Consider the following 27224-nt stretch of genomic DNA (forward strand, 5'->3'; position numbering starts at 1 on the left):
AATATCACAGAAGGGCTCTGCAGAATTTGTGTTGCTTTCATAGGACTATTGAGGTGGGAAGGATCTTGGAAGGTCTGTGGTCTAACCTTGTGGTCAAACAAGGGTCAGCTTAAGGTCTGACTAGGTTGCTCAAGGCTTTGTTCCGCTTAGTTGTGATCTTGAAACCAAGTGGAAGAAACCATCAAAGATAAGGGCTGTGGAGCCTGTCTGGGCAGTGCTGGACTGTTCCCGTGGGCAAAAAGTATTTTCTTCAATCCAGCCTGAACCTCTTGGGCTTCAATTTGTCCATTGTTTCTTGTCCTCACTCCATTTACAGCTGCATGCATCCCTTCAGAAAGTTCCCAGGACATTTATCTGGATATCTCAATTGCTTTAGATTGTCTCGAAGATTATTCTGTGTTTATACTGCTGTGGCTTTCTTAGATTTTTTAAGTGAGATTTCTTTTAGCAGAGCGTGCAGCTCAAGACTGCGCTGAGATTTTTGAGAGCTGGCACATTCTGTATGCCACATGTAGTATAAGTACAAAATAAATTTGAACAAATAGAAATTTGTACTTTTGGCAATATTGTCATCTGAAACATAAGGAAAAAATGTGATGCCTTGATGCATTTGCATTAACAAATGCTTGTTCTGAAAGAGGGAAATGAGTGTCTTTGCAAGTAACAAAGGGAAATGTTTTTTTTTTTTATATGCTGCTACATTTAAGGCTCAGAGTTGAGAGACTAACTGATTTTAGTTTTGTGTAGAAAACTTAGGGCATCCACAAAGACACTAAAAAGTCAGCAGAACCAAGAGACATCAACATGTTAATATGCCACTATTCTTACATAGCAGGGCAGCCTGAAATTGATGTTAAAATATCCAGTTCTATGAAAATAGATGCCTTCTCTCTGCTCCACAGATAGATTGTTCTTTAATGACTATCAAGTAGGTAAGTGGTTTGTATACTTCTCTTTTGTTACCTTACAACTTTTGGATAGTCATAAGGAAATAGAGTTGAGCTACATGCTACATGAATACATGCTGAGCTGCAGTCTAGTCTGTGCACAATTTGCAGTGTAATTAAAACTAATTTTAAAACACTTTAGGTATGTAAGCACTAATCTATGTATGAAAGTTCACTGAGTTAGGTTAGGCTAACTTGCATGATGTATGTATGCAATGTATGGAAGTACTAAGAATCCACTCCTGAATTCCTGTTTGCTTTCTTTTTGTTCATTACCTGAAAGGACTTAAGTATCGCTTGAGTGTGTGTAGCTCCACACTGTCATTTGAGCTGTCTAGGGCCTGTGTAAAGTACATTACTTGTTTTATTTTTGAATTGGCGAACCCCCATTTTTAAAAAGGAACTGTGTAATGTTCTCTTCCTCTGCCTGATCCAGATGCAGTGGAGCTTTTGCTGTATTGCACAGTATCTACAATGATTGCTTTCTAAAGCCTGTGCCTTAGGTAGTTAATTTTCTGCAGTGGTACAATAGCATTTATGATGTGCAGAGCTGCATGTGAATAGCCAGTATTAAAAATCTAGCATCAAGGCCAGAAACTATTTTGTAATACGAGGCTTGACTAAGAAAAAGTACTGTTTACTGAAGTCAGTAGCTTCTTTATTAGAGCAGAAAGCTAGGAGTTGCTGGAACTGGGAAGACATGGGAAATCTGAACTGCAGAATGGTCTGTACCTTGATTGATCTACTTATTTATTTTACCTCTGTTCCAACTGAAAACCAACAGAATTGGATAAAAGAAATCTGTGCAAATGTCTTTGGTCCTGCCCTACTCTTACTTCTATGTAAAACAGCATTTGTTGTATTTTTTATAAGTTTTCTGGGCAACTTCTTAAACACTACTTTTTGTTAAGCCAAAAATGTTGCTCAAATGTTCTGCTCAAAATGCATGGTAAAGTGATACGAGTGCCTAGTGAAATTCAATATGGTACTCTGAGATGGTGCTTTACTTTTTCTCTTTGTGGGCATTGAACCCATTCCTATAATCACAATGCTATCGCAAAGGAAATTTTGCTGAACTAATAATTGTCTTGCGGTTGAGATACTACCACAAGTATTTCACTGCTGAAGTCAGCTGTGGTGGAAATGAGCCTCCCTCCCCTGATTTGGCCCATAGCAATGATCTCTCAACTGCCATCATCACAGAAATTCATGGCGAAACGGATCCCCTCCCACGTGTCAGCATGAAATCAAGCACCCGATCTTGGAAAGAATCTGCTAGCAGACCAGCGGGCCGCCTGGCGCGGTGAGCAATCCCCACGTGCCGCTTCCCAGGGCAGGGTGCCTGTTGATTCAGTTGGAACGCCTCATCCCTGGGGTGTAGCGCTCAGTGATATTCAGCCTAGGGCTGATGAATACGTGGATAACTATGCTTGAACGTGGATTACATTCCTGGAGAAGGAGTGCAGTCTCCTGGACAGCCAAAGATGGCAAGAGTTTTTAGCTACTGTTACTATGTAAGCGTCTAGGAGTACTACATATAGTTCCCAGTAAAAAAACCTAATCAAGTTCCTCCTGCACTCTTTGGGATATATCAGTCCTTTTAGTAGTCAGATTTCAAAGCCTTAGCCTCCTAGGGTTTAAAATTGGCAATTGCAAAAGAAAAAAAATCCCCCCCAAGCAACAATTGAGCAAATGCCCCTGAAGGAATGAGACTACACCTTTGGGAAGATTCTCTTTTTCTTCGTACGTTCATTTTAATGGGTCCTACCTATGCATAGTATGTGTTGATACTGAAACTAAAAACTTCACCTTTACCATGCAGTACAGCTTAACCTGGGATAATGTGGCTGTAGGATAAGCACAGCTGGTGAATAGTGTCTCTTCAGTATCGAAACATTTTCCTTTGGTTGTTTGGATGGAAGCATTGACTGAAGTGAGTTAAGCACTGATTTTCTTTGGCTATAGGAAAGTACAGAAAAAAACCAAATGGGCACTTGATGCCATATTCCAAAGTCTGTTCCTACAGACCCATGAATATAAATGATACTTAAAAGAAATTATTTGAATGTTGGCTCAGCTGGTAAAGAGAAAACTGTAATTAGTAGATGGTGTGTAAAAATACAGTGAAATAATTCAGGAATCTTCACCTTCATCATGTTGAATGCCTCTGGAACTTCTAGATGCTCAGGTTTCTGAATGAAACTTTTCAACCTGTCGCCAAATGTTGGGAATGAACAAAGTTATGTGCCCATTCATTCACAAAGTAAAAAATACCCAAGCTAATGAGTAGGAAATGCTGAAGGGTATGGCTGACATTTCTGCCACATGATATGCAGTGTAAAGTGGTTGAAAACTGCAGAACCATTATGTCAGTATTTTTTTGAGGGGAAAACATGGTTGTAAAGCTGTAAACTGAGATTCCTCTCTTTGACAGAATAGAAAATGAAAGGTTTTGTTAATTCATTTTTAAAATACTCTCATCTCATGTCTGTATTGGAAGAGGAGGGTTTTGTAGCATTGGAGCAATATTTTTCCCTATGTGTGGTCAATGGAGAAATCAAGCAAGTATAGGATGTTTGCTTTCTTTGCCAATATTTGTTTTCAGTATCAATTTATAATGGCAAAAATGATGACATCAAATTCTTTAAAAACAAATCTGTGCAATCTGGTTTTGGTTTTCACTGTCCTAAGATATCAGTGATGAAGTCTGTTTCTAATAACTAGCTAATGAACCGCTGAAATAGCTCTAGTTGCTGAGATTCTTTCTGGGAAGATTGATTAATTTCTCCAATATGCTACAGTAAAAAAAGTCAATCTAGAGTGCAACCAACACAGGAAACATTATGAGCAAATTGGTCTTCCACTCATGATGGTTCTTACGCTGAGACTAATGAATATTGCAGGAATTTGGAATGCAGAATAGGACTAGTATGACTTTCAAATATATTTGGAATTTGTGGAATGGCAAACATGAGCAATCATGCTTAATTTTTAACCCTAACGTGACTGGAAAAGTATTTCTTTGAAATTTTTCTAGAGTTCTGACTCTGCTGGCCAGAGATACAAAGTACATAGTCCAAGTATATGGAGATGGTCTTACTCTGCTTTAAAAGGATTGATAGTTTCAAATTAAGATAAAAAGAATGTCTAATATATGTAACATGTTATACGTCTTAATCTACCTTAAGCAAATAACGCATATATAACACTGACCTCCACTTGGCATGTTAGTGATGCAAAGGAGTTAAGAGTTTAGATTTTGTCTGAGCCTCAAGGTAGTGTTAATTCTTGTTAAAATAAGTCATCCACAATATGCACTTAAGGGAAATTCAAAGCTATTACAGCAGATGGCCTGCCAAAAATCTTAAGTCATTTATGACAGTCTAATAATGTTAAATTCTTTGAACATGTGTAAAAATGGGGAAACTTGCAGGTCTAATTCCTGAAAATGTGGGAAGCACGGAATTGTATGAGATCACTAATTATTGAGTTTCAGTGCAAAGTCCCACAGTTCTTTGTTACATGTAGTTTAATTTAATGGGGTGTTTAATTGTTGATAGAAGTTCAGCAGTTTCTCCAGGAGCTAGGTTTTTGTTTACCCTCAATGAGATTCTGTGTGGCACCTGCAAGGTAACTTTTTTGTCACTGTTTTCATCTAGCCAGACACCACCAATTTTTTTTTAACCAGAAAATTATGAAGAGGACTTTGCTATCCTAAAATGCCACATATGAGCTGCTTTTGTTTCCCAAATAAGACATTCACGGTAGTACAATAATGCGATACTATCATGCTGCTTCTGTAGACTTTTTCAGTTGGCTTTTTCTGCAATTGGTCTTTCCCAGTGTATGACTTTCCTGATGCTTCTGAACCCACATAGCTTTAAAATTATGGAATGAAGTCCAAGTCACGTGCTTGATACAGTTAAATTTTGCTAAAATGTGTACTTTTACCATATTTTCTGTGCTGATAGGTTCACTAACAAAATTCTTAATTTCTTGGTTCAGTATTATTTCAACTGGCATCTGTGGTATATCAAGCTGTCCCTGAAGGATTTTCTTCTGTGTTTATCTGACACACAAGAAAAATTTTTCTAGGAAATACCACCGAATAGTATGGTTGATTGGAGGAAAAAAATATATTGCTATTAGGCTGGAATGTAAGGCTTAGCAGAAGAGAAAAGCAGTAGACAGCAGGAAGAAGAATCATGATACATTTGTCATTAAAATACTTCAGTGTGCCTGGAAGTCCAAGTAGATTTTAATGTTTTTACAATGGACTTCATATATATGCGTAGTGCAAAAATGTTTACCTGGTTTCATACTGTTGAATGGTGCGCTTATTGCTGTCTGTGTGATTTTTCTTATGTGAACATTTCCAAATCAATTTATGGTCTGTTGGAACTTTATCTTCATCTTATTTGTAGAAGATTATTTTTCCAAGGATTTTTACTGGGATAGGACTTAACTGTTTTTACCATTTAAGGCTGTATAATGTTCCCAGCTGAAAAAATCTTCAAACATTTAGACTACAGCTTAATAGTTCATTTTGATTCCTGTTTCTGGACACAAGTCAAATACGAGACTTCTCAGCTCAGTTGTGTCCTCTTACAATAAACTACTTTAAATTGCTCTAGTTCCCTTGTGCTAGATGGACATCACAATCATGTTCTCATATTTTTTGATGCCTTTAAAAACAAAACTAGCACTGAAATTTGCATTTTGTTTTTGCATTAGACCATGCTTCCATGCTGAAGGACTGCTTTCTTTTGAAGTACATATAGGTTGAATCAGTGCCAAAACTAAATTCCAATTCTGAACAAAATTAAAAAAAAAAAAGCCATATAATTATTACTTCTCTTCTAGTGTATGGAACTTAGACTCTTTGCTGCTTTACACACATTGCGCTGTGGCTTGGATTATGTTGAACTTCAGTGGTATTTCACTAGAAGTAATACATTAATAGCAACATGTTCTTTCCCCTTCCTGCTAGTTTTCATAGTTGTTTTTTTGTTTGTTTGTTTTCGTGTGTTTGTTTGTTTTCTTTTCTATTTTCTTTTCCGGCTCTCTGTCTCTATTTTTCTGTTTGGACTGACATTAGCATCAACTTAGTGAAGTTAGGTACATTTAAAAATAGGTTTAATAAAATATGTTTCTAAGAATGAACTTAAAAATAACCTGACTGCTAGTTTCAGTTTGAAAATTTAGGCAAACGTGCATTAATTTTGGAAGTCACAGTTGACCTCATAGTAGTCAAACACCTTTGAGATTTTATTTTTAGGACAATTACTCAAGACAGCATATATGCACTAGAATTTCTCATGTTTTACCTCATTTTGAACCTTAGGCCTGGATATTTTATTCTTTTCCATCAAAATATTTCTGAGTTTAGAGCGAGCACTTAATGTTTAAAAAAAGATCTGAGATGTTTTAGTTTTCTGTGGTAAGGAGCTTGGAAAATTCAATAGGAAAAACAGTAGCTGTTAGCACATTTTCAGATTTGATCAATATGGTTAGTAGTGACAGGAGAACTTCTGCTTCATCATTCTGCCTAACTAGTGAGTCTTGAGGAATGGTCAATCTTATGCTTTTTTGTATATGTTACTCTGTATTTTTAGTTTGATTTTCTTGGTACACATCAGTTGAGGATAGTGACCTGACACAATTTGCCTCTTCCCTGTTGCAGGAGATCTACCAGCTTGTGCTATCCTTTGGGTACCAGAAATTTTGCCTTGTTAGAGAATGCACACAGCATTTTTTTCTTATTTATATAGGCTTTATAAAATGCTTGTATAAAAATGAGTAGAAAACATTCTTTTGAAGTAAATACTTCAAAATCTGATCTTTCTGCTCTCGACCTGCAGAACTGGAAGTGACTGCAGTTTTGGATCTCCCCTTTTAATTCCTTGGGTTCAATGTCTATCTAGAAGGTCACTGATACTTCCTGCTCAACTATACAAGTCCAAGCTAGGTTGTCCAAAGCTGTATTTAGAGCTGATGCCCCACTACCAGCTCTTACTCTGTTGGGCTGTGGACTTTGGGGCAGTTTTTGCTTTCTAGTGGTCTACAGAAGTAGTGTTTCTAATATAGAAATGCACCAGCACCCTGTTCTCTCTGTTCTGCAAACCTCTCACGTAAAATTCATCTATGTGCATGATGATTCCACCTCCAGGTATCAGATAAGGATTGTGTGCAGTGCACTAGAAAACCAAAGTTTAATGTCTCTTTCCCTGATTTTATAGATTGCCATTTCTTCCTGATTAAGCATTGATCTCTTTAAGACATAATTTGTGATTGTATGCTTTTCTGGCAATAATCTCAACAGCATGATCTTAAGAATTTCTTGCAAGGATGAGGAAACCTGATCATTTACACGTTTCTTCAAATAAAGAGGCCTATATTATTATTACTTAAGAAAGTAAAATTCTTCCAGTGCTTTTTCAGTTACTGTGATTTTTGACATGTTTTAGAGCACTTAGTTTCTTCTGAAATCCTACACTTTGTAACTTTATTCCCCAATAACGTAATCAAAGTGTGCTACACTCCTTAATCCTTGTATAAATTAGTATGATATATCCCATGCCTTGTTGTATCTTTTCATTGTTGTAAACTGCTTTGAAGAATTACTTGTGAGCTGTGAAAGCATCCTTTTCAGTGAAAAATCTCTGTGGCATGAATAGAACTGTGTGCATCTTTTCTCACGCTCTATATGTTCTCTGTGTGTCAAAAATACTGATTTAATGATATGTAGGTAATTGGCAGTTGCTGAAGTTTCACTGTTAAAGTTTCTTATACCTTTATATTACAAAATCACAGCTTTCAGTTCTTTATTACAGTTCTTTAGTAATCTGCCAGTCTTTAGGAAAGTGAATGAAAAAATCTAAGATACTTAAAGCAAAAAGTTGAGTTAAAGCCAGTGTACTGCTTTTACAACGAATTGTATGTCTTAGTCTCTAAAAGACAACTGTCTTCTATTTCTTAAGCCTGTTTTTATTAGTTGTCTCACTCTAAATTATGCTACCAGCTACAGATTGCTTATGTTTCTCTGATAGACTCTCACCATTATGGCAATTCTCCCTGGTCCTCAGTGATTTTTTCTCTCTAGCCAGCAAAAAGGAGTTTCCCAGCTTGTCAAGATTTATGCTGATCTAGAATAAATGATAAAATTTTTGTTCCAGTAAGAAGCAGTGAGTCAGTTCTTACTGAGGTGTCTGCAGCCTGCTTAGAACATGTATTAAATCTCCCCCAGCTAAGTATTAAATCAGCTGAGGAACTGAGCATCCCTTAGAGGAACTAAGCTCAGTTATCTGAACAACATGTTAAGTTTATTTCTGCTTGGATTTGTGATTGTATTCATCAACATCAGGTGTACTCTTAAGTAACAACCTGTTGCTTTTTTAACTTTCAAGAATTTTTATGGAAATGTTGCATAATAATCATCTGAAAAAACCCAGACACTCATCACACTTTCAATGAAAGCAGTATCATTGTGAAACAGATTGCACAGGAAGGGTTCAGGCAGAGGGCTTTTACTCCTTTTAAAAGTGTTGGTTTCCTAGAACTGACTGGAGGCTGCACCTACTCAAAGGAGAAAAATTTAATTCCCCTTAAAAGGCTTTCAGCAGTTCTGAGACTGAAAAAAAAAAATCTAGCATAGTGATACACTCTTGTGGATTGAAGTGTTTCATGCCTCTTAATTGATAAAAAATGGTGGTTGTTTCACCAGGAGAAGTTTCTTGGTTTGGGCTGTCAGCACCACAGAGCAGGCACACTGACATACCCATGAGTCTGCATAGTTGTATGGCAGGCTGTTTTGTGAGCAAGGCCACAGTAATCTGTGTTTTCACAAAAAGTAAAGCTGGTTCTTGCCAGCTTCCATTTTCACCTAAAAAATGTTGAAATTCAGCCACTGCTTTTCAAAGGCAACATAATCTATACATCCAGAATTTGTCTACAGATTATTCTTTACCATTTATTTGTTGGGGTTTTTTTTCCCCCACGTAACTCAAGAAGATGAATAGGCATTGCTCAATACTTACTTTAAAAAAAAAAAAAAATCTTCGTGTGGTTGTTGTGTGAGTTTTTGTGTCAGGTTTTTTTGTGGGTTTTTTTGGGTACATGAGGTTTTTTGTTTTGTTTTGTTTTGTTTGGGTTTGTTTTGTTTAGTTTTTTTTTTTGCAGTGCAAACTTGTGAAAACAGCTATCATGTGTAGTTGACACATTTCTCTGTAGGATCTGTTGATCCTTCCCTATCAGCTGAAAATCCTTATCTCAAACTGAGTTGTGTTCCCCAAACTTTCAGGCACCAGAAGCAGGGCATCTCTTGGCATTCTCTTTAAAACAGTTTAAAGGCTGTGTAGTTCTTGATTTATGCATGCTTAGGAATAATAAATTTCAGTTCTGATTTTGCAGTTCTAAGTGAACAAAACAGCCAATGGAATCTTCATCACCTTCTCAGGGTGTCAGCTGAGAAACTCCATGGTAGATACGTAGCCAGAAAAAAAATCCAAACCTGCAGCTGGAGAGAGGAGAAATGTGAAATGCCTGTGTTGGAGCATGGGATGTTTTCAATGGCTGAAGTTCCTCAAACCTAACTCATTAAGAGTTTGATTGAGGGTAAACTTGTTCTGCATTCCAAGACGCTCTCATTGATTAAAATTTGAAGAATTTTTAAGGGTACTTGAGATTCATATGCCTTCCTCTAATTGTATATTTTGGATTAATGTTTTTGTGTGGGTTGGTCTGTTTCCTCCCATAGTAGTAATGTGCTGTGCTAGCCAAGTAAAACTGTTATGCTCTGTAAGGGGGAGGGAAGAGAGGTTTCTGTATACATGACTACATATTTCATATTCCCTAGGGTCTTTTGGTCAAAACAGGTATTCTCTTGAAGTTTCTCATTTTTTGTAAATATAATGTACTGGGAAAGTAAAAGGAAAAGGCCACATAAGATTGAAATCATTCATAGGGAGCCTAATGAATAAGAGATACTTACAGCCTGCAACTATCTAGTGTTTCAAATTCAACACTGGAGACTGGTAACACCATGAACTGGTAATAGGCTATGTTTTTTGAATCTCCCATTTGTGACTGCACTAATACTGGTATAATTCTTACTCCATTTTCTGGTGTTGAAAAGCAGTTTTGTCTTCAGTGTTCCAAGCTGAAGAATTCTTTGGCCAGAAGACTTGCACAGCCTGCAAAGTCAGGCTGTCCTTTTTGTGTCCATCTTCTATTATCTGTTATCCTCCTATTACTTCTTGTTGGATTGTGTATACTGGTAAAGCTATTTAGATGTTAGGTGCATACACTTTCTATTTTAGTAACTTTTGTTGCATCAGTTTCTACTCATATCTTCTTTCCCTTATCTCCTGATAATTTTAGGGCAACCAAATATTTTTTGGTTTGTTCACGTCTTGGTTTGTTAATGCCTAAATTTGCCATGGTGTGCTCAGCATACTGCATAAGCAGAGAGCAGCAGGGACTCCTGAGCAGGTTTAAAAGTGACAGTTGAAACTGTATTTTCCTTCTTAATGCATTGTCACACTATCCTGATTGTGTTTAATTTTGCTTTATGGTACTTGGCAAATTGATTCTAAAACTCTCCATTTGTGACTTTTCCCACCCCCCCCCCACCACAGTGTCAATGGGTCCTTTTGTCTCTCTGGTTTTTTTTGGTTGGTTGGTTGGTTGGTTTTTTTGTGGTTTTTTGCACACAATTTTTTAGTTTGACTGATACTCGCAATCTTACTGTACTTACTATTCTGTCTCAGCTATGAACTTGTTCAGTAAGACCAGACTTGGTAGAAAACAGTCTGGACTGCTGTCCTCAGAGATTTCTCCTCTTTTCTCTCAGATTTGATGTCAAATGTTAGTTTTGAAATCTTTCATAAGAAGGAACAAGACATATCTTGGGGCTTAATCTCAGAGGAAACTTTGCCTTAAGTAAACAGTTATTTCTTCTTCTTCCCTCAAAACATACTTATAGTTTCTCTAGATTACTTTGCTTTTTGATACTCAAGAGAAACACACACACTTTCAGTAAATTCTCTCCCATCAGGAGAGACTTAATTTACGGCGCGGTAAAGTGTCAGCCCAGGAATTACTTCCTTTTGTTTATGATTATGATGCCCAACTCTGAAAGCATGGGCGGAAGCTGGTTGGAAAAAGTACTCTGGAGTTTGCCTGTTTCTGTAAATGTTACTGATAAAATGGGTGGAAGAATTCAGATCTTGTTACTTTTTTCAGGGATTTATTCACTGGTATCACCTGAATCCCCCTTGAGATCTTCTGGCTATTAGTGCACACTTCTCTTGTTTGCACTTGGCTATTCCCATGCTGCTTTTTCCAACTATATTTCAAATGAATTTGTTTTTATTTGAACTGAATTTTTTGAGACCGTTTTGCTATATAGATCCTATTGTAAATTTCAGAAGTTTCACTTCACAGGGCATGATGGGTCTTACTCTCTTAATGTATTTGAATTTGCCTGCAAATTTTAAGAGTAGGACAGCAGCAGTAGCTTTTCTTGTTCTTTACTTTTTTAATGCATGTAATAGAATGCAAGTCTTCATTTACCTCCATCTAGTGTGCAGCTAGATTTCTCTTTGCACCAGATATATTTTTGTATTTTTTTTTCTCTTGACCCATTCTGGCATGGGGCTTGAAGATATCACTTTACTGTATCAATAAATCCTCTTTTTGATGTTGTTACCAGAGTAATCGTATGCGTGCCATGTATATCAAATATGAATGTCCAGGGTCTTCTGTACTTGTGAATAGTTTTTGAGGAGAAAAAAGAAACAAAGTGTGCTGTTGCATGTAGGTGGCATGTAGTCATGTAGTCAGCTCAGAAAAAATCAAAGAACACCAAGTGGTCTATATTCTTCTTTCTGCTTTTGTGATCCTGTGTGAACAGAACAGAATTACTCATTCTGTGATGAAAAAAAAAAAAAGTTTGGTAAGCCACCTTGTAGCACACATAAATCATGGAAATGCTTTTTATGGTTTGGCTCAGAAACTGTACAGGGGTGACTTTTAGCAAGCCTGAAAGCTCAAAGGTGTGATTTTGTTACAGTTGTTGTTTGTGGGTTTTTTTGAGGGGGAGTATTAAGAAAAAAAATGTATACATCTTTTATCCTTACCAGAAATTAGAAGTGATGGGAGGTGTCCCATCCTTAACTTTTGCACATTTGGGTGATGCTGCTACTGCCTTTTTTGCTGGTATTTTCAATGATTCTTCAGGCTTTTTTTTTAGTGTGGTTGTGTTTCCTTAAGTTGTGAAATAAACTGTTTGCAAAGGCTTTCATTCATCTTTTTTGTTGCCTTTGTCTCTTGCTGTTAAATGTGAATGGACTAGTGCATTGAATGAGTTACTCTTGTGCAATAAAACAAGTAGAAAGCAAGCTGTCAGGGAGGCAACAACTTGAGCAATAATTCTACACTTGATGGAACTTAGAAGTGTCCAAAAACCCCCTTGGAGCTTGACTGACATTGCAGTGAAGCGACTGATTGTCTTCTGTTCAGAGTACCACCTGTGCATGTGTTTATAACTGTTTGCTGACTTAGCTTTTGTTTATCATAGCTGTCTGCCATTTTATTTTATGTAGGCTTTTAAATCATACTACTTCACTGAATATCTGAGTATATCTAGAACTTGATATTACTTTATTTCACGCTTTCTTCTAGTGTGAATGTAAGGGATGGTCATAATTTGGTTTTGATTTATAGGTAGTGTCCAAGACATTAAGGTCAGAGAGGCTCATTTTCCATTTTGGATGTGAAGTTTCTGGTTTATTTTGACTGGTAGTAGGGAAAGGACTCCTGTTGCCATACAGCTCCTTCCAGGGAAGTTATGTCTTTGACTGCATTTATTGAATTTTTTGATTCCTGAACTTTGGGTCAAGCCTGCATCCAAGAACAGTTCATCTGATACCAAGTAAAACAAATTATCTCCTGCAATTTGACCCACTATAATTTTATTATCATGACCACAAAGTCTTTTGAAATTATATGCTCTGAATGGCAGTATCGTATCTGGGTTGTCTGAAGTCATCCACTTCTTTCTTCTTAGCTGTATTTCCGCTAAGCTTTCTCTATTGGTAGCAGAGTTATCAAATATGTTAAAAAATGAATATGTCTGTGTCATTTGTCTGATTTTGGGGCTTGAGCCGGTGTCTTATGTCTTGTTCATCTGAGACTACAAGGGCTGTTCAAAGTTTTTTAAGGCGTGATTGCTTCTTATGAGATTCCAGAACCTGGCTTCTCTGAAATACCAAGAAGCTTTTGACATGGGATGGTAAACGATTTTAACCAATGAATCCAAATGTATTTCTTCATGGTCAGAAGGCAGAATTTGAGATTTCTGCTCTAGACCATATGTTGCTGCTTAGTGTCCTTAACAGAGGAGGATCTATGTGAACATCATGAAATTCAACAAGGTCAAATTCCAGTTTCTGCACCTGGGGTAAGACAATCCCAAGCACTGCAATCTGGGCAGAGAGTAGATTGTGAGCAGCCCTGCTGAGAAGGACTTGGGGGTGCTGGTGGGTGAGAGGCTGGACATGACCCAGCCATGGGCACTCACAGCCCAGAGAGCCAAACGTGTCCTAGGCTGCATCCAGAGCAGTGTGGGCAGCAGGGGAGGGAGGGGATTCTGCCCCTCTGCTCTGGTGAGATCCCACTTGCTGCATCCAGCTCTGAGGTCCCAGCACAGGAAGGACATGGACCTGTTGGAGCAGGTCCAGAGGAGGCCTGAGCACCTCTCCTGTGAAGACAGGCTGAGAGAGCTGAGCTCGCTCAGCCTGGAAAAGAAAATGCTTCGAGAGATCTTGTATCACCTTCTAGTACCCAAAAGGAGCATCCAAGGGAGCTGGTGAAGGACTTTTGAAAAGGGCATGTAGTGATAGGACAAGGGGGAATAGTTTTAAACTAAAAGAGGGTCGATTTGTATAAGATGTTGGGAAGAAATTCTTTACTGTGAGGGTGGTGAGACCCTGAAGCAGGTTGCAGAGAGTTGTGGTGATTCATCCTAGGAAATGTTGGATGGGACTTTGAGCAGCCTGGTTTAGTGGAAGGTGTCTTGGCCCATGGCAGGGTAGCTGGACCTAGATGATATTTATGGTCCCTTCCAACCTAAACAATTCTATGATTCTATGATTTCTGTGTTGTAGGATATCACCAGGACTGTTCGCTCTTTAAAACCGCCTCACTTCCTTGAGAAACTGTTTTCTTCTGCCCTTTTTTATATTATCTTGTCTTTAATGCCTATACTTGTTGGTCTTTCTGCAGCACATGCTGATATAAATTTGAAGAGAGGTAGATGTATGGAGAGAAAGAACACTTTTGGTTCAATCTGTGGGCTGATCACTCACTCCTTAGCCAGGTTAAACTAGAGGATTGCTTTATCCTGTGCGAGGAATGGTGTAGCAGGTTAGGAGATCTTGAGCCTTCCATTGGAGTTTGGATCATTACCCTGTGTTGGGGTGGAGGATCTTGAGTACAGTGGTCACTGCTTAATGAGGTTGTGGATGGTCAGAGTCATGATTATAGGATTTTCATCTGTACTGAACATCACTCAGGCTGGCAGTGGCTATATGCATCTGTGTTCATATCTGTTGGTAGCCACAAAATGAACAGCACTCTTAAGTTTTGTCCTTATTACTGAAGTCATATAGACAAAGATGAACCCTGTTAATCTGATATTTGAAAACCTGAAAGCAGTGTCATTTATTGGGTGCCTTAAATTTTGTAGGTTTTCCTCTTCCTTCCCATTTTTTTTTTTTTTGGTAGAGGTATAACCACCTGTACAGCAGTGTGGAAACTGAAGAGCCTGCAGCTTTAGCTCACACTGTGAAATGCATGGAATTTTGTTGTACTAATTTAAAGTTGAGGTATTCGTACACTTAAAATTTAGTTTATTTATATTTCCTTCACCCCCCCTCCAGTGTATAATTTCATTCTGGTGCCTTGTATATTTTACTACTTGCGTTCAATTATCCCACTGCTGTTCCCAGTTGTCTCCTATCATTAACATTATAACTGTCTGTCTTGTGTTGTTGAGCCCCCCCCCTTCACATTATCTCTTCAAGGTTTGAGGTTTCTTTATGCTTGTGTGATCTCAGAGCTATGGAACCTATTGTGTGCAAATTTTACTTTTTAAAGTAAACTCCTTGAGTTTTATCAACAGCTTCAGATGATTAACCAGTCCTCTGGATATAAGTGTGTGTGAGTATTAGAAGCCTGTTTTTTCAAAGATACCTTAAATGAAAAGTAAATTGTAAAAGGAGACCATATCCATAAGTATAACCAAGAGGGGGGAAGGGAGCAGAGTTAGGGTTGAGCTTTCAGCCTTAATTCTGTATTTCAAGAGTTCTGAATGCTTGGTTTGTTAGCATTAGTGCTGCACTAACTTAGGGTATTTTTCCTTGAGAGTGTGTGTGTTTAACCAACTAAGCATGAAATCCCTTGCTTCTGTTTGTCCCTATTAAATAGTGGCAACAAAAGAAACAGACAGGAGATGGGTCCAGAACAAAGCAGAAATAATGGAGTATTTCACCCCAAAAAGGAGAGTGAAACGAGAAGTACAATGAGTAGGCAAAGACAGACTCAACAGCTGGAGGCAGTTTAATGTGTTGTAGAGAGCAGTAATTCAGGGACATTTACTGCCCAGAGCTTCAATCTGTGATCTCCGAGCGGCACATACATCCAAAGTGTTTGGCTATCCCTGCTATAAGCACAATATGCTTTTCCCAGAAGAAATCTCCATGGGGCTTTAAAGGGACACTGTATAGGATTGTCAGCATAAATACTGCTCTACCTAAACCCAGAATCGTCTGGTTGGGTTAGAAATCTGTAAAGGAGGAGTAGAACTGGCTAACTTCTTCCCTTAACTTTTACAAAATGATTATACAGGCACATGCAGTGTTCATGCACACTTACAGTAAAATGAAAGTAACAGAACTGCAGAATGTTGCACAGATTTCTGCAGACTGCAACACCTATTACCCCTGGTTTCCTGGACAAATCCATCCTTTTTTTTCATAAACTGACTAAAGGTACCTTATTGTTTTATTTTCAGTACTTAAAAATAGGTTCATTAAAAAATTAACTCCTGACTCTCCCTGCCTGCCTCTCTTTGCATGCCTGTTTTCTCCATCCAGTGGCTATAGATTTGAGTGTGATATTCTCAAAAACTATGAAAGCTGACCATTTGATATGTCATTTCCTTTATACTAAGTAACGTCTTACCCTGATAGGATGAGAAGGTTTAAAAAAATGTTGTTGCATTTTTGTTGCTAGCAGTGGGGTTGCATACATGACCGTATCTCAAACAACCTTTCAGTAACTGTGCCAGCTAGCTCCGCTTGACCCTGTATTTGCAGTTGTACAATGTTTTCTTTCTGTCTGCTCTGACACGTCCTCTGAGAGTCACTGTTTGGGTTTAGAGTTTGTTTTGTAATACCTAAAAGGCAGGATTTTATTGCCCATCAGGCAAATCGGGTTTGGGAATCAATGGAGGAGACTTCCAGGTCCATATCTGGCAAGTTAATTCAAGCTTCTCTTATGCCTTTTGGGTTGATCAAATGGAGTGGAAAGTATGCTGGTTTGGGAAAGAACTGAGCACTACTTGTGAATTGAGCAACTCTCTCAATGTTTTTGATATATTTGTGTTTTGGAGTTCTGGAATGATTTCTTTAGTTACTAGTACACATTTCTTGCAGTTTTGTGGTTTTCAGAGTTCACTGTAATATGTGACGACATCTTGAACAATGTGTAGCTCTAGTCCATGGTTATAAAATACTTCAGGATGCATTTCCTGTCCGTAATAAAATGCAGAATGTAAGATGCAGTTTTATTTGCAGGGTCTGTGACTTCTGAATTTTCTCCTTTCCTCCACAGATACTGTGCAGCTACTACATGCAGCTGCCAAAGTTGTGACAATAAAGGTTTAGTCTCAATAAAGGATGCTTAAATAACCCTAACTTCGTTAGGGAGCAGGTAACTTTAGGCTGCCGAGAGAACAGGAAGAGAGTGATCAGACTGTTTGTACAGTGATATTTCCTATGAGAAAGATGTTCATTGAGCTTGAGTAAGGAGGGTTGTGAAACAAGTTTATAAAAGTCTAAATATGTTTTTACAAGTATCCCCTACAATGTGCTCTAGAGTTTCTCATCTCTGCTGCTGCTATGTGCTATACACAATAGCTTAAGTTTAGCAGCTTTTTGAAGCTGGAGCATTAAAAAATTGTTTTCATTACAGCTAAACCAAGCTATTGAAGGAAATTAGCCTAGCAGAAGGACAAAGTCATGAATATAGCAAAGATAAGGGAATCATATCAAATAAAATATGAGAGTGGTCTGGGGGGAGCCATGTTCCTATCTTCTAGGGTTCTGTCTCTGAAATTTTCATGCCTAACTGTGCTTACTGGTGAAGGATAAGTGAGGGGGTGGTGAGTCTACATATGCTACTTTGGAGTTGCAATTTCACCTGGATTTTTGATCATGTGTTTAATCCACAACATATAAAGATTCTGCAGACTAAGTTAGACTTAAGGAGTTTGCAGTAGAGAGATCCTGAAGTTGACAAAATCTGCCTGTTACCACAGAGCCTCCATATGTGTTCTGCAAAGAGCAGAAATTATCTTTCACCGGACCGTATGTTACTAGGTGTTGTCAGGGCTCAGAAGTCATGTCTGGTTGCGTAAGAACTGGCACAGTGGCTGGACAGAAGGAAGCACAGAATTCCATCAACTCACCATCAACTCATCTATTCCTTTAAGTTTTTCAATGTGACATCAAGAGGTTGTTGCAAAGATGCCATGCTGACAGGGAAAAATTGAATCTTTTTAAAGACTGGCTGTAGAGGGTCTGACACACAGCCTCCGGACCTCTGGCAAGCTCTGAAGGATTTTGTGTGGCCTTCAGCCTGATATCCATTAAGTGGAAGCTTTATTTAAAGGAGTTTATGTTATTCAATGTACTCAGTTGGCCTTTCTGACTTAAGTGCCACAGTAGAATATTTGGTGTGGCTTTGTAGAACCTGTGAGATAAGTATAAACCAGTAAATAAATAGAACATCAGTAAATAGAGCTAGAAGGCATGTTTATTCCTTTAAGGTATGATATACATACAAGAGCAAACCTTCTTAAAATAATTTTTGAATCAAATCTTAGTGGAGGCAAAGCTATTATTTTAAAAATCTGCTGCCTTTCTTCAGCTTAAATATTATTGTAAATATTCTTACTTCTTCTAAAGTGTTTCATTTCACTCTTTTAAAAGGTGCTGAAGTAGTTTTGTAGCTTTCACTGAATTTATCTTTTGCTTCTTTAAAGGAATGAAAACTGTTTTGGCAGCATGTATAATAACTTACCATCTATACTGAAAGAATCCAATTAAAGTTCTGCGTTGAGTGAGCTGTTCTTTTATAATCACATTCTCACTGGACAACTTGCTCACAGGGTCAGACCCCACTGTTTGCATTAGAGCCTTACTGACATCAGTTCAGTTTCTCTGCTCCTCCAGTAGCCCTCAGTGAGAAAACCTGGGCAGTTGTCAAGACAAACTAGGTTAAGGTTGTAAAGACTGGATTTCTTTTCCTGCAATCAGTGCAATGACTGACTTGTGGTTGAGATGGGGTTATGTAAAAACAGAATGTGTGAGAAAGGACTGATTGCACAGACACGTTTTCCCTGCGCTATTAGAGCAGCTATCTTGCTCTGATATAAAGGTGGCAGATACTGGGGAAAAAGGTATTCATATATATGTTGGGGTGGTGGAGATCTGCCTTGGAAATTAGTGAGTAATTACGCTCTATATATAAAATATAAACTTCCTAGTTTTCCCGGAATTGTGTGCTTTTAGATTTTTACATATAAAGTTTCTAAATTGCATATAAACAAAGAACTGAAGAGCTTCGGAGGGCCTAAGGAACCTTTTGGACAAACTTGGCCTGTTTTGGCAAAACTGTTTAAGAGAAATGAGCAGAACTCTGAAGGAGGCTTTGTGTAAGAGATTTTTATTTGTTTACATTGTGATTAATTTATACTTCTCCAGTGAAAGTGAGACATCTATCTGTTTTTTACTAGCTCTATGTCCAGCAAGATTTATTTATTTATTTATTTACTTATTTACAAGCTGTACCATTTAACAGCTGTTATTCTGAGCTAAAACGCATGACAAAGCAAGCCCAGAAAGGACATTAGTGGAGCAAAGATCCCTGATTCTTTTCTGTGACAAGAGGTAGAGCTTGGCCAGCAGCTGCTCAGGAGTGGCCCTGATATTCACACCAGGTATTGCATGAAATTAGCACAGGAAGGAAACTCATACATAATCAACTACAGAGCTGTATAGGGCACATGCCTATCTTGTAGTGTGAGCAGTTTGTGCTACTTGGGAAATGGATGTCATATTTCTCCACACCAGCTTTTCGAGGTTTAGGTGAAAAGTTAACGTGTGTATTTGTTTTCTTTGAAAGTTGTTCTAGATTTTAGTAGAGGTGGTCTTGGTCTACTAATTGTTGACTTAGTCAAAATAATAAGTTGGAATAATAATATTTGCTTCTCTCCAATGCCTTTAGGTTTATAAACTTGCTTCTTAGAACATTTTTGAATAAACATTTCCCAGAAAAGAAAAGTAACCTCTTCCTCTTGTTTTTGTTTTGTTTGTTTTGCCCTACCCTGGCAGTGTTTTAGAGCACTTTGCTGCAAGGGACCGCCACCACCACGACCTGAGTATGACTTGGTTTGCATAGGCCTCTCTGGCTCTGGCAAGACGAGTCTTCTGTCTCAGCTCTGCAGCGAAAGCCCGGAGAATATTGTGTCTACCACAGGTAGGATGCTGCCTTTATTCTGTGGTGTGCTAGAACATTGCCCAAAAGTGACTTCTGAAACACATAGCAAAGGCTGTAGAGAACTTCAGTCTACTTACCTTGCTGTTGAAAGTACCTAATGGATCACTTTGAAGCTACCACTACTTTCTTTCAGTTTTGTTCATACACTGGGGAATATGCATGAAAACATGCAATTTTGAATGTGTTAAAAGTTCAGTGTGGTCTAATGAAGCGGAACCATAACATACAGTAGCACTATACTTTAGGCACACATTAAAATGTTCCTTTCTTCTTATTTTACTTTTGATTTTTAAACAGTCTCACTATATATTGGAGAGAAAGGAGGAGAATGTGCTGTAAAATAGAATAGGACAGTGATGTTCTGAAACTTAAATTGGGATTTATTTCTGTACATACTTGGTCCATACCGCCTTGTGGTATATGCTAGCAACCAAAAGAATAAATGCAATGGAAATATGTTTTTTTGGTGATAATTTCACATTTTTAGATCAGCAACAGGCTTGTTTATGTAGTAAGGGCAGATTGAGTTTAAAAAAACAATTTACAAGAAGTTTCAGTGGTATTGAGAAGATACATAAAAATAGACAGCACAACCACAGATAAGAGGTATCTTAAGTCCAAAAAATTTGAATAGGCATCTTGGTAAAGGTGAACCAGGATGCCTAATACTGAAAAGCGTGTTTTGACTGAAAAAACCCCAAAACAAAACCAACCAACCAACAAGAAACAAACCAAGAACAAAACAGCACCAGAAAAACCAGAAACAAGCATGTGAAGGAAGAGGGAATACCTGTTTGGAAAGTTCAGAAAGAGGGCAGATTAGGTCATGGAGATGGAAGAAATCTGGTTCAGTGGCTGCAGCAATTAAAAAGGTTGATTTGCTGGTGGAACAGATACTAAGTGTTGTGCAAGTAACTTGTGTCTACAGTTACCGGCTTTGTACTGTAGCTGTGGTTTAGGGGCTTAAATTTTATGATTGTGCCTTAGCAACTTAACTGTTTTTCAATGTATGTTTGCTTAATTTACAAGAAGGTAAGATTATTTAATACAACTGTAAGTAAAATGTAAAACAGGTACAAAAGAAGAGTGGTTTTATTACAAAGAATAGTTAACCTTTGGCCTCTATGGTGGTGTTATTGGCAACGTTACAGAGATCTGATGCTTGGTTGTGAGAAGGTGACTAACTCAAAAAGTTTGAAGAAAATTGTAGAGTAATTAGCCTTTTTTTTTTTAAATTATTTTTTTCCCCTCTCTTGAGCTTTATCTCTGGAATTTGTACAAATTGTACTTTAACACTTTAGACCCTGAAAGAAACAGTCACAGCAATATAAATAGAAGTATAGAGCTATCAAAGGAAGTAATGAATATATAATTAAGAAAAAATTAAATTGATTTTGTTTTTCTAGAGAGATGCAATAAAATACCATTATATAATTAGGCAACTTGAGGAATGAACACCAGTATTCTGGACAATACTAGGCAGGCAAACCAAAATGATGCACATCTAGGGTATTCAGCTTATAATAAATCCACTTAAATGTGGTATATCAAACAATATTGTGGAGAATCCAAGAATACAATGTGACAACTTCTCCACTCAGGTTTCAAACTATAACCTATGTTTTTGTGTTTTTTCATCAATGCCAGTCAGGTCCATCCCAGTTTTTCCTTCTTTCTAGGAAGAGTTTAGGATTTCTTTTCAGACAGCAATGCCCAGAATATTTCATAATTATTCCCTTCAGACTTTCTTGTACGTTCCTCTATTGCGTCTAGCCCTGACCATAGTACTGTAATGTCTTACTGGTCTAACCAGGGCGAAAAAACATCTTGTTTCTGTTAAAGGATAGCTAACAAATGTGAAGGGAAACACATTTTTTCAAAACTTCTTTACTCAGTTCACAGATATGTAATCATGTTGAAACTACTTGTTCTAGATGGAAATAAATTTAATGTCTGTCTGGATATTTTATGCTCAAAGAGCAGACATAATTTTCCCTATATAAAATATTATATATACTTATATATATGTATGCACTTAACATGCAAAATTTAGTATATAATGCATTGGTATATTGCTGGAAGCCTTTCACGTTCCATTTCTCTTGTCTATCTGAATTTTTAGTTAAGGGTAAAGATCACATTTTGGTGGGTGGTTTTCTTTTTGTTTGGATTTTTAATTTCTATTTCAGTTTAAGCAAAAATCAGGTTGATAGAGTATTCATAGATGTTTCCAGTGTGCTTATAACCATTTTAATACATCCAGCTAAGGTCTGTAGAAGGATCTTTAAGTTAATAACATTTATAGACAGGATTAATAATCCAGGTGCAACCAAAATCTATAAAGTTTAAATGGAAGAAAACAGTGATTTGAATTGCATGTTGTCTTCAACAACGTTGAAGAAACTTGCAGAATGATCACCTCGTATTACTGGTAGTCTGAATTACCCACTTTAGCTCCACATTCAGTAAAAGATGATTTTATAGAAGTATGTTCTGGTAGATGGTCTGGATGGAAGTTTTGTGCTGAATTTGTGTGCCAGGTACTTATAATTGGCAATTTCATTTCTTATACTGATTTATTCTCGTCCCCCTCCATGGCCCTCCTCCACCTCTTACCCCCTTCCCATCCCATTATAACTGACTTTCTAAACATATTGAAACAGAATTTCACATGCAAGATCCTAGTTCTTAATGGAAAGAGTTGTTTTTTCTGAACATATGCAATTGATTCTAAATGGCCCCTTTAACAAAAGCTTACTAATGCTCTTTATTTCTCTTCTTAGGTTTTAGTATAAAAGCAGTGCCATTCCAGAATGCAATTTTGAACGTAAAAGAACTTGGAGGTACGGCATTTATTCATCTGGTTATAAAAATGTGCAATGTCTAAATCTCATCATAACTGTCAGTTGTTTTAAATTGTTAGATATTTTAAATTTTGAAATGATAGATCAGTGCAGCTGGAGTTAAAAATCTCAGCAGAGAAAGTTGGGAAAAGCTGTACAAATCCTGACCTCGAAAAACAAAGGGTAAAAAGCAGGAGGAGTGGAAGGTGTGTGTTGTATGTCCTTAATGTAATTTCTTGGATTGCAGTGGTTAAATTATACAGAAATACAAACTGGACTGTAATTTTAGTATGGCTCACGTGGCAGCTCAAGGAAGTGTGTATTCCTTCTATTTATTGTATGTATAAACTTTCATTTATTAGAACTGGCTCAGGTAACTATGTGAACATTTGTCAAAACCAATATATTTACTCCACCACTGAAAGTGTTGCAAAGGCAACCAACTTCTAATGAGTTATATTATTTGTGAACTGTTCTCTTTTGGATTTGTTAGATTTTGGAACAATGGTTGTTTTATGGTTGTGGGATTTTTTTTTTAATTTTCCATATACAGGCAACCTATTTGGCTCCCAGTTCTGACTCTGAGTCTCAAGTGACCAAGAGGTTGTTTGTTACAAGGAAGAAAACACTCTCCTGATGAGATTTCTTGTGGAGTCTAATATTCTTCTAATTAAAAACCCACATAGATCTTCTTTATATTCTATAATTTCTGTATATCTTCTTTATTATTTATGTAAATATAGTAGACTTTATATTGAGGATATTTATTAGATTTTTCAGCAAGGTTGGATCCTCTCTTAAATTATCTGGGGTAGAATTTGACTTGGTTCTTGAGGAAAGTTTCAGGAGATCTAGTTGCATGATAGTTGTCTTATGTGAAATTGTTTCAAGAAGGCTTTGAGGTAAGCAACTGTGGAAAGCGTAGCAATTCCTCTTTACTACCACCAGTTCATGGATTTAAACATATTTGTTCCTGTTTGAGCATGTGTTCTGTAAAAAAAACCCAGTAATTTTCTTTCATAAAGGGACCACTCCTCAGGGATAGACTGCTTAAGTGTGTTATGTGCATAATGTGCACTTAGTCATAATGTAACTTTTTTGATTTTTTTTAAAAATAGGATGAATCATTTGCAGTCTAGTTTATACATTCTGCTACCTAAGCTATATGAAATATATAATTCATGTAGGTAAATATAATTTTTAATCAAGAATTGAATCTGTGTATTCTATAGCAGATCCTTGTTAAAGTCTCTTAACCTTTTCTGATCGTACAACTTTCTATTTTTGCAGGTATGTGTGTTTTGAGAAATCTTATCTTATTGGAGGGTTTTGACTCATGATGAGAAGTAATCCAGAATATTTGATTTGTTTTTTCATCAATTTATCTCCTCAAAGACAGAAAGATTGTCAGAATTTTTTACTGCATCTTTTACTTTCTTTTTCCTTTGACTATGGATGTTTGCATGTCTGTTTTTAAAAACTGTGTAATCTGTTTTCTTCTATGAAATATTGCAGAAAAATGCTAATTCTGTTACCTTTTCATTGTCTAGGTAAGAGAGCAAAAGCAAACTTCCAAAAGTTTGTTTTGTTCCAAAAGTTGGTGGTCACTAGTTGTATTCCCCAGGACTCGTTATGGGTCCCAGTTTTGTTTAGTAACTTTATTGATGATCTGGACATGGGGATTAAGTGCATTCTCAGTTTGCAGATGACACCAAGTTGGGCCAGGAGTGTTGATCTGCTGGAGGGCAGGAAGGCTCTGCAGAGGGATCTGGACAGGGTGGATCCATGGGCTGAGGCCAATGGTGTGAGGTTCAACAAGGCCAAGTGCTGGGTCCTGCCCTTGGGTCACAACAACCCCAGGCAGCACCACAGGCTGGGACAGAGGGGCTGGAAAAGACCTGGGGGTGCTGGTGACAGCAGCTGGACATGAGCCAGGGTGTGCCCAGGTGGCCAAGAAGGCCAATGGCATCCTGGCCTGGATCAGCAATAGTGTGGCCAGCAGGACCAGGGCAGGGATTGCCCCCTGTACTGGGCACTGGTGAGGCCACACCTCGAGTGCTGTGTCCAGTTCTGGGCCCCTCATTGCAAGAAAGACATTGAGCTGCTGGAGGGAGTCCAGAGAAGGTCAGGGGAGCTGGGGAAGGGTCTGGAGCACAAGTCCTGTGAGGAGCAGCTGAGGGAACTCCTCAGCTGAGGGGGTGTTTAGCCTGGAGAAAAGGAGGCTCAGGGGTGACCTTATCACTCTCTACAACTGTCTGAAAGGAGTTGGTGGCCAGGTGGGGGGCACTCTCTTCTTCCTGTCAAGCGACAGGATGAGCGGACATGGCCTCAAGCTGCACCAGCGGAGGTTGAGGCTGGACATCAGGAAGAATTTCTTCATGAAAACAGTTGTTAAACATTGGAATGACCGCCCAGGGAGTCACCATCCCTGGAGGTGTTCAAGAAACAACTGGACATGGCACTTAGTGCCATGATCTAGTTTACAAGGTGATAGGTCAAAGGTTGGACTTGATGATCTTAGAGGTCTTTTCCAACTTAAATCATTCTGTGATTCTCTAGTCAGCGTTTAACCTTTTAGCTGAGAAATGTGTTCCTGTTTGATGAGGGTAAAACCTGAGCTTTTTGGAGCAGGCATGGTTTCTCTCTTGCTCCTATATGAAAATAAAGCAAAACATTTTAAATACATAATCACTGTTAAATTTTATTTTGGAATTTCTGCTTCTGATGTTGAAGAGAAGCCATGTTCTTGTTGGATTGCTGGGGTTTTTTTGTTTTATTTCTGGTTTTTACCTTCAGTCGTTATGCTATTGTTATATAATTTCTCTTTGTTGTAGTGTGGAGGTCTTGTCCAGACATTTGATCTTGCAGACTTGGAGGAAGGCATCTGTTCTTAACAACCACTGTCTGTTGTTATATGTTATTTAAAGAGTGAAGTTCTATATAGTTTTAATTTTTGGTGCTTTGTCTTTTTAGGTTTAGGTAACAGAAAGCTTCATATATCATCATACAGTATCATATTAACAGCCAATATTTAAAACACAGCAGAAGTTATACTGCATAAGGTTCTTACATTCAGCAGCCAAGCAGTTATGTGAAACAGATGCTGACTGTGTAGTCATCCTTTGTGTTTCATTGAAGTATCATTTCATTTCCTTGAGGTTGAAGATAGTGCTAGTTTTTACTGTGCTGGTTGTCTCCAAACCTGCTAATGAAGCCAGGCTTTATTTCTTCATTTCTGCAGGGATTGTAAATTTTCAGACAAAATATATAGAACATAGTCTCTCTTCTTTAATCTATTCAAGGACCAATTATCTCTTCATGCTCCTTTAAGATTTAGAGACAGGGAGCAAAGTTTGTTGTACTCTCTTTGCAGTTTTTCTTTGAACTACATGATACCAGAATATTAAAAATTTAACCAAGTTTCTGGTTTTTTTATTGTTTTTGTTTCCTGAGACATGAACTTTCCTTCCTAACAGAAAGTAAGAGTTTTATCCAATTTCATAAATGATAAATGTTTTGTTTAAAAACCTTGAGTTTGATTGTGAAAAAGTAAGAATATATCTAGAGCTTTCAAATCTAACATTAGGCTTTCCTGAATTACTTGAAAAGAAAATCTTGCTATATTTGCTGACCAAGTTGAACTGCCACTTCTCTAAGCTGCTATTTTGCTATACCAATAATCCCTTCCTGATCCCAAGAAACTAAAAAAATTACCCTTTTTTTCCCCCCCAAAATTTGGTCTATAAGATAATATGTATAATTCCAATTATTGTGGAGATGTGCCATGCCCCAGTCCACATTCTTTCAGAATTTACTATTACCAGGACAATTGGAAATATCCCTCTTTATTATGCAATTGAGCTGAGTAATCAAGAAACTACAGTTGTGCTGATTTCCTCTTACAGTGCAGTAATTTTTTGTGGGAACTAAGGATGAAATTGTGTATGATGAACATACAGAACAGTGGGAGAAGACTGGAAGAATAAGGCAGATAGTAATGTTTGTTGTTCAGAAGACTCTAACAGTGTTTTGCTGAAAAAAGTTTGGGACGCTGAATGCTGAGGTTGGTTCTCAAGATAGATAATGGAGGTGTAAAGGCAATAGGAAGCTTTTTCTTTGGTTTTAACATATTCCAGCCTGGAGACACAGTGGCTGAAATCACTATTTATTCCCTATTTTTTTAGTCATTTGCAGTTGTAATACTGTTGAAATGAATATGAAGTTGTGGTTTAGATATTTATTCAGGCCTATATCAACATTTAAGGTCCATCCTGGTAGTCAACTAAGAATTTCCAGTTGTCTTTTTTAGAATAAGGTATTTGATAATTTAGTTTAGTTTCTTGTAAATGCAGGCTTAGAAACAAGTGAGATGCCAAACACTGAGCCAAGTCAAATTTAAAAGAATGATTGTGGATGTGAGCAGCTCTTCTTCATACCAACAGCATGCTGTAGGGTTTAGTAATGTTCTCTCTTTTATTTATTAAAATATATTGTCATATGTTTGTGTTAGGTTTTGTGATACACCCTAAAGCCATTTCTCAAACATAGAGGCTACGTGTTGTGTAGTCATACTGGAAATTTCATTTAAGAC

At 37.6% G+C, this 27224-nt stretch overlaps 1 protein-coding gene across 7 annotated transcripts in view; it reads left to right on the forward strand.

The window, feature by feature from the left end:
• Positions 1-27224, forward strand: part of ARL15 (ADP ribosylation factor like GTPase 15) — a 255678-nt gene that overhangs the window by 66059 nt on the left and 162395 nt on the right. For all 7 annotated transcript variants that reach the window (XM_048290887.1, XM_048290886.1, XM_048290888.1 and 4 more), the window contains 2 exons: positions 19625-19769; positions 22574-22633. In XM_048290887.1, coding sequence (XP_048146844.1) covers positions 19625-19769; positions 22574-22633 — 205 coding nt within the window. The remainder of the gene's footprint in view (positions 1-19624; positions 19770-22573; positions 22634-27224) is intronic.

Source organism: Corvus hawaiiensis, chromosome Z (genome assembly GCF_020740725.1).
Source record: "Corvus hawaiiensis isolate bCorHaw1 chromosome Z, bCorHaw1.pri.cur, whole genome shotgun sequence".
NCBI classification, from domain to species: domain Eukaryota; kingdom Metazoa; phylum Chordata; class Aves; order Passeriformes; family Corvidae; genus Corvus; species Corvus hawaiiensis.